The sequence below is a fragment of the Anabrus simplex genome, chromosome 3 (genome assembly GCF_040414725.1).
Source record: "Anabrus simplex isolate iqAnaSimp1 chromosome 3, ASM4041472v1, whole genome shotgun sequence".
Classification (NCBI taxonomy): Eukaryota; Metazoa; Arthropoda; class Insecta; order Orthoptera; family Tettigoniidae; genus Anabrus; species Anabrus simplex.
The window spans coordinates 367596261-367611485 of NC_090267.1; the positions used below are offsets into that span (position 1 = coordinate 367596261).

The following is a 15225-nucleotide window of genomic DNA, read 5'->3' on the forward strand; positions in this document are numbered from 1 at the left end:
TTATTACAGGCCCCCAGACCCACTTTGCTTGCCCCTAATCCAGTGGTCTTGTCACTAAACGGACCTAACCAATCCGGACCAATGGTTGTGTCACTAACATACGGCATATCATGCATCCTAGCTGAAGTCTATCTAGATCTTTTAGAACACGCCAAAATTAATACTAACAACATCTTTAGTAATATTATTTTTTGGACAAGATATGTGGATGGCACTCTTGTGATCAGGAATGAAAGTGCAACTAATGCCATCACCACTCTATCCAATCTTAATCACATTGACCCACATATCAAGTTTACACTAGAATCAGAGAATGATAAAAAAACTCAATTATGTAGATCTAACGATCATCAGTAGGACCTGGATTTTTAGGTTTTAACCCTTTTTTTCCCTCGCTATTTAATTAACAAATTTCAATATATTCATTCGTTTCACACTTCCTGGAGCAGAATATGTGAATTTCATAGAACCTAAAAAACCTAAATAAGGGGTTGACACCTAAAATAACCTAAATAGCTGTTTTACCTTCTTCAAATAAATAATGTTATTACCCCATTGAAATGTATTGTAAAATTATTTCCACCATGATTACAAGAAGTAGGACGGAGATAGTTCAGGTTACTACCATTGAATGCAGCACATCCCACGCTTTCCACAACACATGTGACATCCAGTGGCCCCTTGATGTACCTGATAGAAGGTCAGGAGGAACGTGAACAGTTTAACATCCAGTTGTCCACAGAAAGTACAGCCAGCAGAGTGTGTGGTGAATGGTTCCTGCTAACCATAATTGTATAGCGAAACTATACCTAAATCGCACTAATTGAGAAAATGGATTGCTACCAGATGGATACTTCACTATGGATGGTTGAGTAGTCTTCTGTCAGCCATGCTCCAAAGAAGTAAATTTCCCGTAACTGACCTAAAGCCTGCATTGCAATACTGTAGCTCGCTTACTGAAGAATACTTAGGATTTGGATTCTTCATTTTAGGTTAAATGTGAGCAGAAATCCCATCTTGAGCAGCCTGCAGCTGCTCACATGGATAGTGTAGCGAGGAGAAATAAGTCCAGCAGCAACAGTAAAACATTTATTTCTTCCACAGTTGGCAGGCCTGAAGATAACTCTAACTTCCGCCTATGTCAGGCGTTGGTGTCTGCAAACGTCCCATGGAACGTGCTAAGTAACCTGACCATGAAAACATTCTTGGGAGACATCAGTGGCCACAGTATACCTAATGAATCCACTTTAGGGAAGAATTATTTGCATCCCGTTTACCAGAAGACATTAGATGAAATGACAAACAGTGCTCCCTACAGTACATGTTGAAGGCAGAGCAGGTTCTACAGTCGTTCTATCCAAGCATGCTACACGTTACGTGCTTGGCCCATGGCCTGCACCGCCTTGAGGAGGAGATTAGAAGCAACTTCAGTGACGTGAACAGCGTGGGTTTTTTTTTTGCTATTTGCTTTACGTCACACTGTCACAGATAGGTCTTATGGCGATGATGTGATAGGAAGGGCCTAGGAATTGAAAGGAAGCGGCCGTGGCCTTAATTAAGGTACAGCCCCGGCATTTGCCTGGTGTGAAAATGGGAAACCACGGAAAACCATCTTAGGGCTGCCAACAGTGGGGCTCGAACCCACTATCTCCTGATTACTGGATACTGGCCGCACTTAAGCGACTGCAGCTATCGAGCTTGGTAACAGCGTGGTTTCTTCAGTCAAGAAAGTTTTCTTAAAAGCCCCAACACGTATGTAGTTGTTCAAAGAGAAACTACTGGCAACACCTCTTCCAGCTGAGCCGATACTTACCCCCTGGGGAACTTGGCTGTCTGCTGCTATTTATTATGCTGAGCACCTACAAGGAATTAAAAATGTCGTCAGTGACTTGGATGAAACGGAAGCTTCCCGCATCGCCAAGGCCAAGAAATTGCTCAAGTGCCCGATCCTCGTCGCTTCCCTAGCATATATTAAGACACATTTTTGTTTTATACCAGAAGTTATTCTCCAGTTGGAAAGTGCAATCTTGCCACTCAAAGATTCCCTGGATATCATTGGCAGTATTTCCAGAAGAGAAATACCTGGGCCATTGGGGATGGCATGTTCTTTGAAGCTGCAGAAGATTCTTCAACTCAACCTGGTTTTGAAGATATGAAAGTCATCAATTCAGTATTACAGGGAGAAAAATATTCAGGAAAATTACCCCTACAACCTGCTGCATTAGCATCTATGTACTACGCTCCAATGATGTCATGCTCCGTTGAAAGAACTTTTTTGTCATATAAGAATGTCAAGAAAGTCTCTTAGTGCATTGGCACTGCCGGTGGCTCCAGTTAGCCTACGCAGTGGCCTCCACGGTATGCACTAGCCAGCGTATTGGTAGGTGTGCTAGGTACCAACTGATGAGCCCACCCTAGCACACGAGGGCGAAACGCTGGCAACCAAGAATGAGCTAGCTGGAAAATTTATAATGTCCAATAACGGACCCTTTATATTGGTATTATAAATTTGCTCATTCAGGACAAATATTTCAGATTCCCTATGGGAATCAACATCTATATCATCTGATGGCCAAGCAGGCATCAATCAATTTTTGATAATGAGACAAAGTCTCTTAGTGCATTGGCACTGCCGGTGGCTCCAGTTAGCCTACGCAGTGGCCTCCACGGTATGCACTAGCCAGCGTATTGGTAGGTGTGCTAGGTACCAACTGATGAGCCCACCCTAGCACACGAGGGCGAAACGCTGGCAACCAAGAATGAGCTAGCTGGAAAATTTATAATGTCCAATAACGGACCCTTTATATTGGTATTATAAATTTGCTCATTCAGGACAAATATTTCAGATTCCCTATGGGAATCAACATCTATATCATATAAGAATGTATTACGTGACAACAGGAAAACATTTACACGAGAAAATTTGGGTGTGTACGTTGGCCAATGGCCAAAAAAATAATACAAAGGAGACAGTAAAGTGTATTCTCTCTGTGTTTTTATGAATATGACAATGTAAACTTTTGTGAATTAAATACATAAATAAATTTTACAGAACTATGAAAAAAGAAAATTATTTCTGCATGTATTGATCCTGGAGGATAAACCTAAAATAACCTATTTTAATAATACAGGAAACCTAAAGTGAAGGTTTATGCCACCTAAAAATCCGGGCCCTAATCATCAGACAACCTGGTTCATTGAGCTACAAGATTTTTAGGAAACCAACGCAATCCATCAAGATTCCATACAACCAAATGCCCATAAATGTGCAGCATACCATAGTATGGTACACTGTGCTTTTAGCATCCCGCTGTCTAAAGAAGAATTTAAAAACAAATTAAACACCATTAGCAGTATAACTATATTTAATGGCTACAACAGCTCCTATATAGAGAAAATCATTAATAAAAACACCATCTTTCAACTACCTTAATAAAAGAAAAAACTCGCAACAATTTTTTATCTACTTTTACGTTTAGTAATAAACAAGTCTACCAAATTACAGACATATTTAAAAAACATGACATCAAAATAGCCTTCAAAACTTGTCACAGAAACAGATATTTCATAGAATACCAATTCTATTAATTATAGCAACAAGTACACCAAGTCAGGTGTTTATAGACTCAATTGCAATAATTGTGACACATCTTATGTCAGTCAAACAGGTAGGATATTCCATATAAGATACTTAGAGCATGTTAATGCCCTGAAATACAACAGAGTTTCGGCCATGGGACAGCACATGGGTGATACTAACCATAAGTTCACTGATATTAACCAAGACATGAAAATTCTCAAAGTTATAGAAAAAGGCCTCCTGCTCAATATTACGGAAAATTGTTTTATCCATCTGGAACAGTTTTTCAATCCTAACTTCAACCTAAATGAAATTTCAGATGAAAATAATTCTTTCTTTTATAATCTTTTTAAATTCCCCCTTCAGCAGCAGTCTTCCTTTTCCCTCCCTTCCTCTCCCTTCTTTAAGCCCCCCCCATCCCTTCCTCCCCTCCTACCCCTCTTTCCCCTTCCTCCTCGCCTTTTCTTTCTCCCCTCCTCTCCCTATATCCTTTGTTTCTATTGCCTGCTTCCTAGAACAGGTGAGTGCTTGTTTCCATGACCTAGCTGCTTCCTCCAGCATGTCATTATGTGTTCCACATCAGACATTAGATATACTGTACATTTCACTATAGAGGTGAGTCTCATAAATAATATTTATCTCCTTTTTAACTTCTTTTCTGTTTGTTTATTCATTCCTAATTCTGGCTATCATTTTAGATTTACTTCATTGCCTGAGGTCCTAACTCTACTTAAAAGACATCATATTATGTCAAGAAGATCACAACCATAATTTTTGGTTTATGTGTGTTTTAATGTTATAATTATTCCTGCAACATTGTCTTCATCTTGTATACATATGTTTTAGTTATCACACAATCTGTTTAATTTAATTTTGGCTGAAAATGGCCACTAAGTGGCTGAAACTTGTCCCAAGACTGACGTAATATTATTTACTTGATATATTGTATTGGCTTATCAATTTATTTCTTATATTGCTGATCTCGTCATTGCTTTATGTGTGACAGTGGATTAATCAAGGGTACATAAATTGCAAGTGTTCTGTTATTCAGGGAACTCACATTCCCTTTTGATTTGTTAGTGACCTTTTTGACTTACCATACAATATTTTTTGTTTTATTTTGTACTTTGTTTTAAAATTCCTTCATTGAATAAATAATTTTGTTTTATTTTAAATTTCCTTTCTACTTACATTTTTCAGAGAGGATGATAACCTAGTTGTACTTCCTCTTAAAACAAAAATCATTACCGTCACCCCCACACCCATGCTAAAGTCTCGTCATCAACAATGGAGGGACATTTTACATGGACAAAAGGAAATCTTTCCTCAAAATTTGATCAGTGTGCAATGTGCTTTTCACACCCTTCCGTGTTTTGTAAGATTGTACTGAATGTCTTGTTATCTCTTCTTAGTACTTATAATTTTTGTATCCTTCATTTTAGTTTCTCATCCAGTACTTTGACAATCAGATTCTTTTTCTTGATTTGTATAGGTCGACTAAGGATTAGATATTCAACTATTATGTTTAGGGTGGGTTTTGATGTTTGCCCAGTAATTGCACATCCTCTGGTTGTGTTGTTCCTTCCTTTCCTTTCTCCAGAGGGTACCTGTCTTCCTTCTTGGCAGTTTGTTCTGGAACCTTATTTATTTAACACATTAATGACGGGGTACGTTAAATAACGTAGTTTCGTATTTGTGTGCGGGCGACTGGCTATGTAAATTAATGTTTTCTCCCATTGCTTCATTCTTGTGCGTTTTTATCCTCTCTGCCATTTATTAATTGAAATATTTTGTGTTGTTTACAAACTAAAGTCTTTGTTTGATCAGAATTTAGATAGATACATTCTTTCCTTGACAATGCTTTCGGCACAGGAAGTGTGGTTTCATAACACTCAGTACCGCGTGACCGAGTGTATTGCCAGGTGTCAGCATGACGCGCCATGGCAAAGACAGCTTGAACGATGATGAAATATTTGGAGAATTGCATGCTGATAGTTTGGTAGTTTATCTGATATCTCTAGTGATTGCGAAAGTTTAAGTATTAGGGATTGTGAAGATGTGTGTCCGTCTACATCAAAATATACGGCGGAAGTGAAAGTGCGACATTCAGTTCAGATGAGTCTGTTGACGGCGACAATAACGCGAGTGAAAATGCCAGTGATAGTAGTGACAGTGAGGTTGATGGATGGACAAATAAGGATGAAAACAGAGTCCTAGAACCATTTACAGGTTTTACAGGTATTTATATTTCTTCCTACTTCTCACGCTAGGTATGCTTCTGTTGCCGGTCCACAGGAAAGAATGGAGTAACGTGCGCCCGGACAACAAAGTGTTAAGCATCCACCCGAGAGATGTCTGGTCTTTGAAGTGTCTTTCTGTTCTTCCCAGTTCCTGCAGTTCTTTGCTTACTTCCATCAACCATGGTGACTTCGCCTTCTTCTTTTGCCAGTAAACGAGAAGCGGGTTGGTTAACTTGGCATGATCCATCATGTAGAAGTGTACATAAAATGCTAGGCATCTCTTCCTGGCCATGTTCATGATTTTTTCACAGTATTTGTAGAGCTCTTGGTTACGTCATCTTTTGTATTTTTTATCCCATTCTGTTTTCTAAATCTAATGAGTGAATTTTATTATTGTCTAATTTGACCGCCCGCTCTAATTAATTTGAAGCTTTATAATTTTAAGTTAATCAGATCACTTTTTATTATCACCATCATCATTATTACTACCAGTATTTGTTATGTTTCAGATTGTTAACAGTCTTATGGAGATGAGTGCTAGTGAACTGAAGAATATATTCTGTGATCCTAAAGGAAGTCATATAATGGATGCTTACATGATGAGTGAATATGTTGGCGAGAAAAGTAGGGAAAGAATGGTTCGGAAGCTTCAAGTAAGTTCTTTCTTTATTGAAGTGGCCTTGAGTCATGCATTCTAGTTTCTCTCCTTATGAATTGCTTTAGTATACAAATACGCTGCTTCTAACTTGTCACATGACAGCATGTACTAAAATTATACAGTTGAGTCTATCTTTGTTGATTACTAATTTAGCTGTGAGCAAGAGTCAACTTCCAAAAGTATTTGATTAATGTACATTAATATTTGAGTGTATTTATTTATTCGCCGGCCCCATGGTTTAGGGGCAGCAAGCGTGCCTCTTACCCGGAGGCCCTGGGTTTGATTCCCGGCCAGGTCAGGGATTTTTACCTGGACCTGAGGGTTGGTTTGAGGTCCATTCAGCCTACGTGATTAGAATTGAGGAGCTATCTGATGGTGAGCTAGCGGCCCCGGTCTAGAAAGCCAAGAATAACGGTTGAGAGGAGTTTTCGTGCTAACCACACGACACCTCGTAATCTGCAGGCCTTCAGGCTGAGCAGCGGTCGCTTGGTAGGCTAAGGCCCTTCAAGGCCTGTAGTGCCATGGGGTTTGGTTTTGGACTTATTTATTGCATTTATAAAAAATAAAGAACAGGAGGGAGAAAGTGATCTCAGCATTGTTCTGATTTATGAGATTTCAAAATAGTGGTGTAATTTTTGTAAAAGCAATCTTCATTGCATAGAGGTAATGCTCAAAGCACATTGATTCCTTCAGATGGGAACTCAGTGAATCCTAGAAGTACCAGTGTGAAGTAGCCATCCTGGGGAGGTTTTACATGTTTAAAGTTTAAGAACAAATCCACAGTACAGTAGAAGTCTGCTATAGCAAGTACAGGATATAACGAGAACCCTGCTATAACATCAGCTCTTTTCTGTCACTTCAAAATTCCTATATTAAACTATGTATTATCCTTCAGTTACAGTGACAGCCCTATCACTGACGCATCCGTTATTACGAGCGATTAATTGTGCGCAATTTTTTTCCATCACTTATATTTATGCACCCAGCCATTATATTGCATGCGATCGATCATTTTCGGTATTGTTTCCTCGCTATATCAACTAGTGAGCTCTCTCGTCGACATTCGAAGGCAATAATACTAATATAGTTGGTCCATTATTGGACATGATAAATTTTCCAGCTAACTCATTCCTGGTTGCCAGCGTTTCGCCCCAGTGTGCTAAGTTGGGCTCATCAATTGGTAAATAGCACACCTACCAAGATGTATGGCTAGTGCATACCATGGAGGCCCCTGTGTAGGCTACGTGGAGCCACCGGCAGTGCCAATGCATTGTGAGAGACTTTGTCCCATTTTCAAAAACTGATGCCTGCCTGGCCATCAGATGATGTAGATGTTGATTCCCATAGGGAACCTGAAATATTTGTTCCAAATGAGTAAATTTATAATACCAGTATAGTTGGTCCGTTATTGGACATTATACATTTTTCAGCTAACTCATTCCCGGTTGCTAGCGCTTCACCCCAGTGTGCTAAGTTGGGGTCATCATTTAGCACACCTACCAAGAGGCATGGCTAGCACTAGCCATGTGTTAGATGAAAACATAGAGAGAGTTGGGAAAATTTTGTATCTACATTGGAAACAGACTTAACGAGACCACAACCACAAACTTATAAAATTCTGAAGAAATTAAACAAGGAAGTTAAGGAAGAAGTAAAACTTGAAACAGTACCACCAAATGACTGGCTTAATTATTTTCAAACACTCTGGACAAGTTCAACAAATGAAGTGTCAACTTCCCCAATATCTAACAACAATACGTTGGAATCTGTAACATTAGAAAAGGTAGACCAAACTTTGAAGAAACTAAGGAATTAAAGCACCTGGAGAGAATGCAATACATGCTACTGTTCAAATATTCAAGTAAAACTTTCAAACAAAGATTCCTAAGCTTTTTAAATCAACTTTGGAATGAAGACAATCCACCAGAAAGTTGGCAGAAAGCTCATAAAAATGTTGACATAAAAAACATGAAAATTACAGAGGAATTAGCATTGTTAAATTAATATTTGAGGGAACATCAAGATAAAAACTGGAACAAAAATATTACGCAAATTGCAGTACAATTTATTTTCTACCTGAAATTAATATAGGCCTAAACTTTCTAACAGTTACTGCTGGATCTCTTTGTATGTATGTTTAGTCCTCAGCCCGAAGGTTGGTTGTATCCTCAACACCTCTGCCACCAGCTGTCATAGATGGCCTAGGCATCACTGAAGAGGCGTACTAGGGAAATGAGGAGTGAGGTAGTTTCCCGTTGCTTTCCTCACTGAACCAGAAGTTGCTATTACATATCAATCTGCCAAGCCTACTGAAATGCAAGCACCAACCAACCCTATGAGCAATATTTTCACGCCATTCATAGCAGGGACTGGCTGCAGAAGGAATGGCATTACTAGCATCACTCATACCTCAGTCACTTTCATTTTGTCAAAGCCAAGGATAAAGCTGAGACAGATCAATGAAAGTAACAAAATTGCTCTAGCCCATACCAGAAGACATAGTGCACTGTAAACACTAGGTTCTGCCAGCAAAGGCACTTTGCACTGGAGTTGGGAAATGATGATGATGATGATGTAAGACAAGGCTGCGGACTTTTCTCCCTACGTTTTATAATATGTAAATGGAAATTCTAAGTTCCCATGGAGGGAATTGGATTCTTTTCCACCAATAGAGCATATCAAAAATCAGATCAAAAATTAGATGGATGGTTTTTCCGGCGCCATCCATCTAATTTTTGATCTGATTTTTATAATATGTATGAATTCAATAATGGAAAGGCACTTTGCTGGCAGATCTAGTGTTTACATTGCACTATGTCTTCTGGTATGAGCTAGAGTAATTTTGTTACTTTCATTGATCTGTCTCTGTCTTATGCTTGGCTTTGACAATATGAAAGTGACTGAGGTATGAGCGATGCTAGTTATGGCATTCCTTCTGCAGCCAGTTCCTGTCATGAATGGTGTGAAAATGTTGCTCATAGGGTCGGTTGGTGCATGCATTTCAGTGGGCTTGGCAGACTGATATGTAACAGCAACTTCTGGCTCAGTGAGGAAAGCAACGAGAAACTACCTCACTCCTCATTGCCCTAGTACGCCTCTTCAGTGATGCCTAGGCCATTTATGACAGCCGATGGCAGAGCTGTTGAGGATCCTACCACCCTTAGGGCTGAAGACTGAACATACAGCTCAGGTTAAAAAATATATGCAAATATCATTAAAGATAAGTTGCAGCAACATTATGAAGATAAATGGGGGAATGAACAACAAGGTTTGCGTAAAGGGCGCTCCTGCACTGATGCATATTTCACTATGAAGATATTAATAGAAAAATGTAGAGATTTCAATTTGGAAATACACATTGCATTTGTGGACTTTAAAAAGGCCTTTGACCGAGTAAACAGAAACAAATTCCTTGAAGTTCTAAAACAAGACAATGTCTCTCAACAAATTATTGACAATATCTACAACATCTACAAATCCAATCTCATTTCTGTAAAATTGAAGAAGAACCAGACCGAGTGGAAATCAATAAATGGTGGTGTAAGACAAGAAAACTTTGGATAGAGACTGTAAGATCAGATGTGGAGGAGAGATTATACAAATGGGAGGATGTACTGGAACAGATGATGTATGAAGACAGAAGGAGATTGCGAGCGCTTGTACACCACAGCATGCAAACTAGCGATTAAAGGAGGAATCAGCGGTTTGGATCTGAAAATGAGCCAGGGTTGGAACTGTAGATTCATGACACGAAAGGGATTGTGTCTGCGAAGGCGAACATCTCCCTGTCAGAGAGTGCCAAACAATTTCAGCGACAAAATCATAAACTTTCATTGCCATGTGGTAGCAATGCAAAACTCATCTCAAATTGGCAATGCAGATCAAACCCTGATAAACTTTGACATGCCATGCAATACCACCACCAACAAGAAGGGAGAATCTAGCTTGCTTGTATGTACAACTGGGTGTGAAAAACAACATTGCACTGTCATGCTAGCAATAACTGCAGGCTGAAGAAATTACCACCATACGTTATTTTCAAAAGGGAAACAGGAACCGGGCGAGTTGGCCGTGCGCGTAGAGGCGCGCGGCTGTGAGCTTGCATCCGGGAGATAGTAGGTTCGAATCCCACTGTCGGCAGCCCTGAAAATGGTTTTCCGTGGTTTCCCATTTTCACACCAGGCAAATGCTGGGGCTGTACCTTACTTAAGGCCACGGCCGCTTCCTTCCAACTCCTAGGCCTTTCCTATCCCATCGTCGCCATAAGACCTATCTGTGTCGGTGCGATGTAAAGCCCATAGCAAAAAAAAAAAAAAGGAAAACAGGGCCTAAAGCGAAGTTTCCCAAGGAAACGTGTTCAAGAGAGAGGATGGATGGATGGATAGATACAACTCTTGTCCAGGACTGGGTCCGTATGGTGTGGGGAACACGACCAGGGGCACTGCTTCGATGTCCAGCAATGCTAGTGTGGGACAGTTTCTGCGGACACTTGGTGGAAGACACGAAAAAACGTCTTCAGGAAATGATAACTGATCTCGTAATTCCTGGTTTACTCGCACATTGTCTACAGCCCTTAGTTGTTTCCGTCAACAAGCCCTTCACGGACTACATACGTGAATTGTATGCCGAATGGATGGCAGGAGGGGAGTATGAGCTGACACCAGCAGGCAAAATAAAGAGGCTGTCAGTTGAACTCGTGTGTGACTGGGTTATGTGGGCATGGCTTATGGTGTCGACAGACTTTTTTGTGAAGAATTTCTTGAAGACGGGCATCGCAAACGCAGTAGACAGAAGTCAGAATGATGCAGTATGGGATGGTGACCAGAATGATGCACGTGAGAATAGCTCGAAGATTGAAGGCAGTGACAATTAATAGGGTAATTATGCCAGTTGTCTTCTTTCAGTAGCCTCCGTGGCGTAACGGTTAGTGTTAATAGCTGCCATCCTTGGGGGCCCGGGTTCAATTCCCGGTACTGCCAGAAATTTAAGATGGCGGGTGGGCTGGTATGTGATTGAAATGGTACATGCAGCTCACTTCTATTGGGGGTGTGCACAAAATGAGCTGCACCATCTCGGTATGAGGACATGAGTTTGTATTTGCAATGCAGATTTTACGTTTCTTGGGGAATATGAGCTTTTGCACACAAATCTGTGTGAATTATATGCGAGCCAATATGGTATAATATAATTGTTCAAGAAAGGAAGTAGAAAGAAGTCCGCCTACTACCGAGGAATCACACTACTATCACATTGCCTTAAGATAATGGAAAAGATCATAAAAAAGAGATTGAGGAAAATCCTAGAACCCCAATTTGAGGAACAACAGCATGCATTCCGAAGTAATAGAGGAACGATAGACCTCATTTTTTCCCTCTGTCAGTTAGTGGAGAAACATTGGGAGAAAGGAAAGGACTTGATAGTAGTGTTCCTAGATTTGGAAAAGGCAAATGACAGTGTACCAAGGGATAAAATATGGGAATGCATGAGGAAACACAATGTTCCTGATTCATTAATAAAAACGTTCAGATAATGTATGCAGGTTGTGACAGCAGTGTACAAGTGGCAGGTGGGAGTTCAAATGGTTTAAGACAAAGAGAGGTGTTCAGTAAGGCAGTTCGCTTTCCCCGTTACTCTTCTTTATACTTATGGACACAGTTATGAAAGAAATCAAGGAAGTAGAAAATTAAGCTGTCAATGCTTTTGTTTTTGCTGATGACATCGCTGTTTGGGGAGAGACTGAAAGGGAAATTCAGAGGAGACTGGATTGCTGGAATACAAAATTTAAAGAATTCAAGTTGACTGTGAGTAAAAGCAAGTCAGTGGCAATGCAGATGAGCAGGACAACCACATCTTGTAACATCATACTGGAGGGAGAGAAGGTTGAAAGTGTTAAAAGTTTCAATTATCTGGGTAGTGTCATCATGTGATGGAAGTGCCAAACTAGAAGTATTACACAGAGTAGCAAAAGGATCCAGCTTTTTTCACCAAGTACAAATCCTAATCTGGGACAAGGGAGTCCTCTTAAGGGCTAAACAGACAATTTCCTGTCAGTCATGACGTGTAGTTTGGGGACCTGTGTCATAAATGAGAGAGAAGTGAGTCAAATGCAAGCATGTGAAATGAAATTCATTAGGTCAGCTCTACAGAAAACCAGGAGAGACAGAGTCAAGAATGAATATGCAAGAAGAGACCTGCAGGTGAACTTGACCATGCAGGAAAGGATAGGTCCTGCAAGATTCATGTGAAGCGAATGTATCCAACTCGAACTCCATGCCAGTAACTGGAGATGGAGGTACAGTGAACAGTCGAGACTGTTTATGTGTAGTCTGTGTTTAGTAAGCGATTGTGTTTTATGTTTCAGTTGCTCATGTGTGTGTCTTGTGTACCTTTGTTTTGGAATCTTGGCCTGTTTGTTCAAAGTAGAATCTAAAAACAGCACCTTCTTTTCATTTACTCTCATCAATAAATTGTTTTAGCCTTCATTGAATGCTTCTTTATTTATAATAATCATATTGTAATTTTCTGATGTCTGTGTTGTTTGTTTTAGGGAACATACGTTGCACTGGCATGTTCAAAACATGGTTCCAGGGCTTTAGATGCCATATGGTCTGCAGCAACAATGAAACAAAAGCTCATCATCATGGATGAACTTGCTCCCAAAGATGCTATACTTAACAGCAATCAGTTTGGCCACATAATATCTGGCAAATATGGTCTTTCACTATACAAATACAAAGCAGAGGATTGGAAGGATGTCCAAGGGAAAGAACATCGTAAGAAAGCACTATTTGCGGATATAATCGGTGATGTGCAGAAAGACTCAGTAAAATAAGTGCCTGTCGTGTGTGATGTGGAACAGAAACAGAGCAGTATGATAAGGATTCTTTAAATCTATGAAATGTTATTTGTGAATTTTTTATAACACAGCAAATGAGAAAAACGATGTCCTATTCCTGGTGTTTCAAATCATCATTTCCTTCTCCAAAGTCTGCTACATAGTAATCTAGTTAACTGAGACTTAACATTGATAATATGAGACATTGCCTCACAAAACTCATTATGAGAGTTGCTTGTAATTTTGATTTTAATTGGTATGAAAGCAGAAAACTTTCATATTCCAATTCATGAAAGGTTTGAAAAGAACTTTCATGTCATGTTCATTATAATTATTTATTTTTTACAAAGCATTGAAAAATGTAATATAAGGTGAATATGTGAGATTGTGTAGGAGTCTATATATATATATATGTATATGTACAGAGGTCCGTTATAGCGGGAATTCATAACGGCAAAAAATTTACTCGCTATAGCGGATTGTCGTTATGTCCGATTTTTAGATGCCATCATCACCCCAACAAGACAAACTCAATATTTTTTTACTGGAACCCTCGCTCATGTTTAACATTATGTTTAACAATTTATCTTCATTCTACTGGAACTTAACATTGTGCTCCATATCACCAAGTTTCTACAGACGTATTCGGCAAAACTGTATGTCAACACACCATCATCACGTCAAGAAGGACTCTTATTACCAATTTCATTGAACCATCTCATGTGTCCATTATTTTTAATTTTCATTTTTAACAGTATTCAAGTGGTATGTTCAGAACATTCCAACATATTCTTTAATATTATAACTGACACATTTGGTATTCCGAATTATTTTTAATATGTTTTTATCCTTGTACTTTGGTCTTAATCTTAAAACTTTCCGGCTGATGATGTCTATAAGATAGATGAAACATGTTCCGTTATTTTTAAATGTTATTTAAATAATTAATGAAAAAAAAATTTAGTGTTGTAAAGATGGAACATTTGATTATACCTTTTAAGTTTTCGTAAAAGTTGGGGAAAAACCCATACATATTAAAATCGGTATGAAATGGCAATCAGTTTGTTAAAAAATTGTGTTTTTGCAAATGGTATCCACACTTCGGCTTACTAGTTTGTTATTTTTCTAAATACGATACTATGTGAAAGTGTATGTTAAATTTCATTCTGAAAAAATTATACTATCACTCCAGGGGCCTTTGTGGCAAACGTTTCAGTTTTCATCTTCAAACAGCACCTTACCTAACTGTATAATGTATCATGAAAACATATTTCAAATGCACATTTAGAAATGATAACCTCCTTATATTTATATGGGAATAGCCTTTCCGAAATTTAACTAGACGCAAGAAAATATAAACTATCCTCTGAAATCAGTGGTGTACTCTGCCATATCTTGAGGTGTATCACAAACTTATTTTCAGTATATAACATTAAAATTAAGGGATCGTTTACTTCAGCCTTTATTTCTAATGAGTTAACAACTGCTATCAGCCACATTATTTATGCTTTTATTACGAAAACATGTTATTCTCTTTCATTTTGAATTTTCTCTTAGAGAACAGCAGTCAAATGATATAGATGTTGACACAAAATGCGACCTTCGGTATTTTTTTCTCACTATGCACATTTACGAGCTCTCTTGTCAACATTCGAGGCGAAAATACCAATATAAATGGTCCGTTATTGGACATTATAAATTTTCCAGCTAACTCATTCATGGCTGCCAGCGTTTTGCCCCCGTGTGCTAAGTTGGGCTCATCAGTTGGTACATAGCACACTCACCAAGACGCATGGCTAGTGCATACCATGGAAGCCACTGCGTAGGCTACTTGGAGCCACTGGCAGTGCCAATGCACTATGAGAGACTTTGTCTCATTACCAAAACTGGATGCCTGATTGGCCATCAGATG

The 15225-nt window shown here is 39.1% G+C and overlaps 1 protein-coding gene across 1 annotated transcript in view; it reads left to right on the forward strand.

Moving 5' to 3' along the window:
* The window catches only part of LOC136867351 (nucleolar protein 9), a 50410-nt gene extending 36982 nt beyond the window's left edge, over window positions 1–13428 (forward strand). Inside the window, exons 7-8 of the mRNA XM_067144521.2 lie at window positions 6330–6473; window positions 13026–13428. Of these exons, the coding sequence (XP_067000622.2) occupies window positions 6330–6473; window positions 13026–13310 (429 nt within the window). The 3' untranslated portion in view covers window positions 13311–13428. The remainder of the gene's footprint in view (window positions 1–6329; window positions 6474–13025) is intronic.
* The last annotated feature ends 1797 nt before the right edge of the window (window positions 13429–15225 follow it).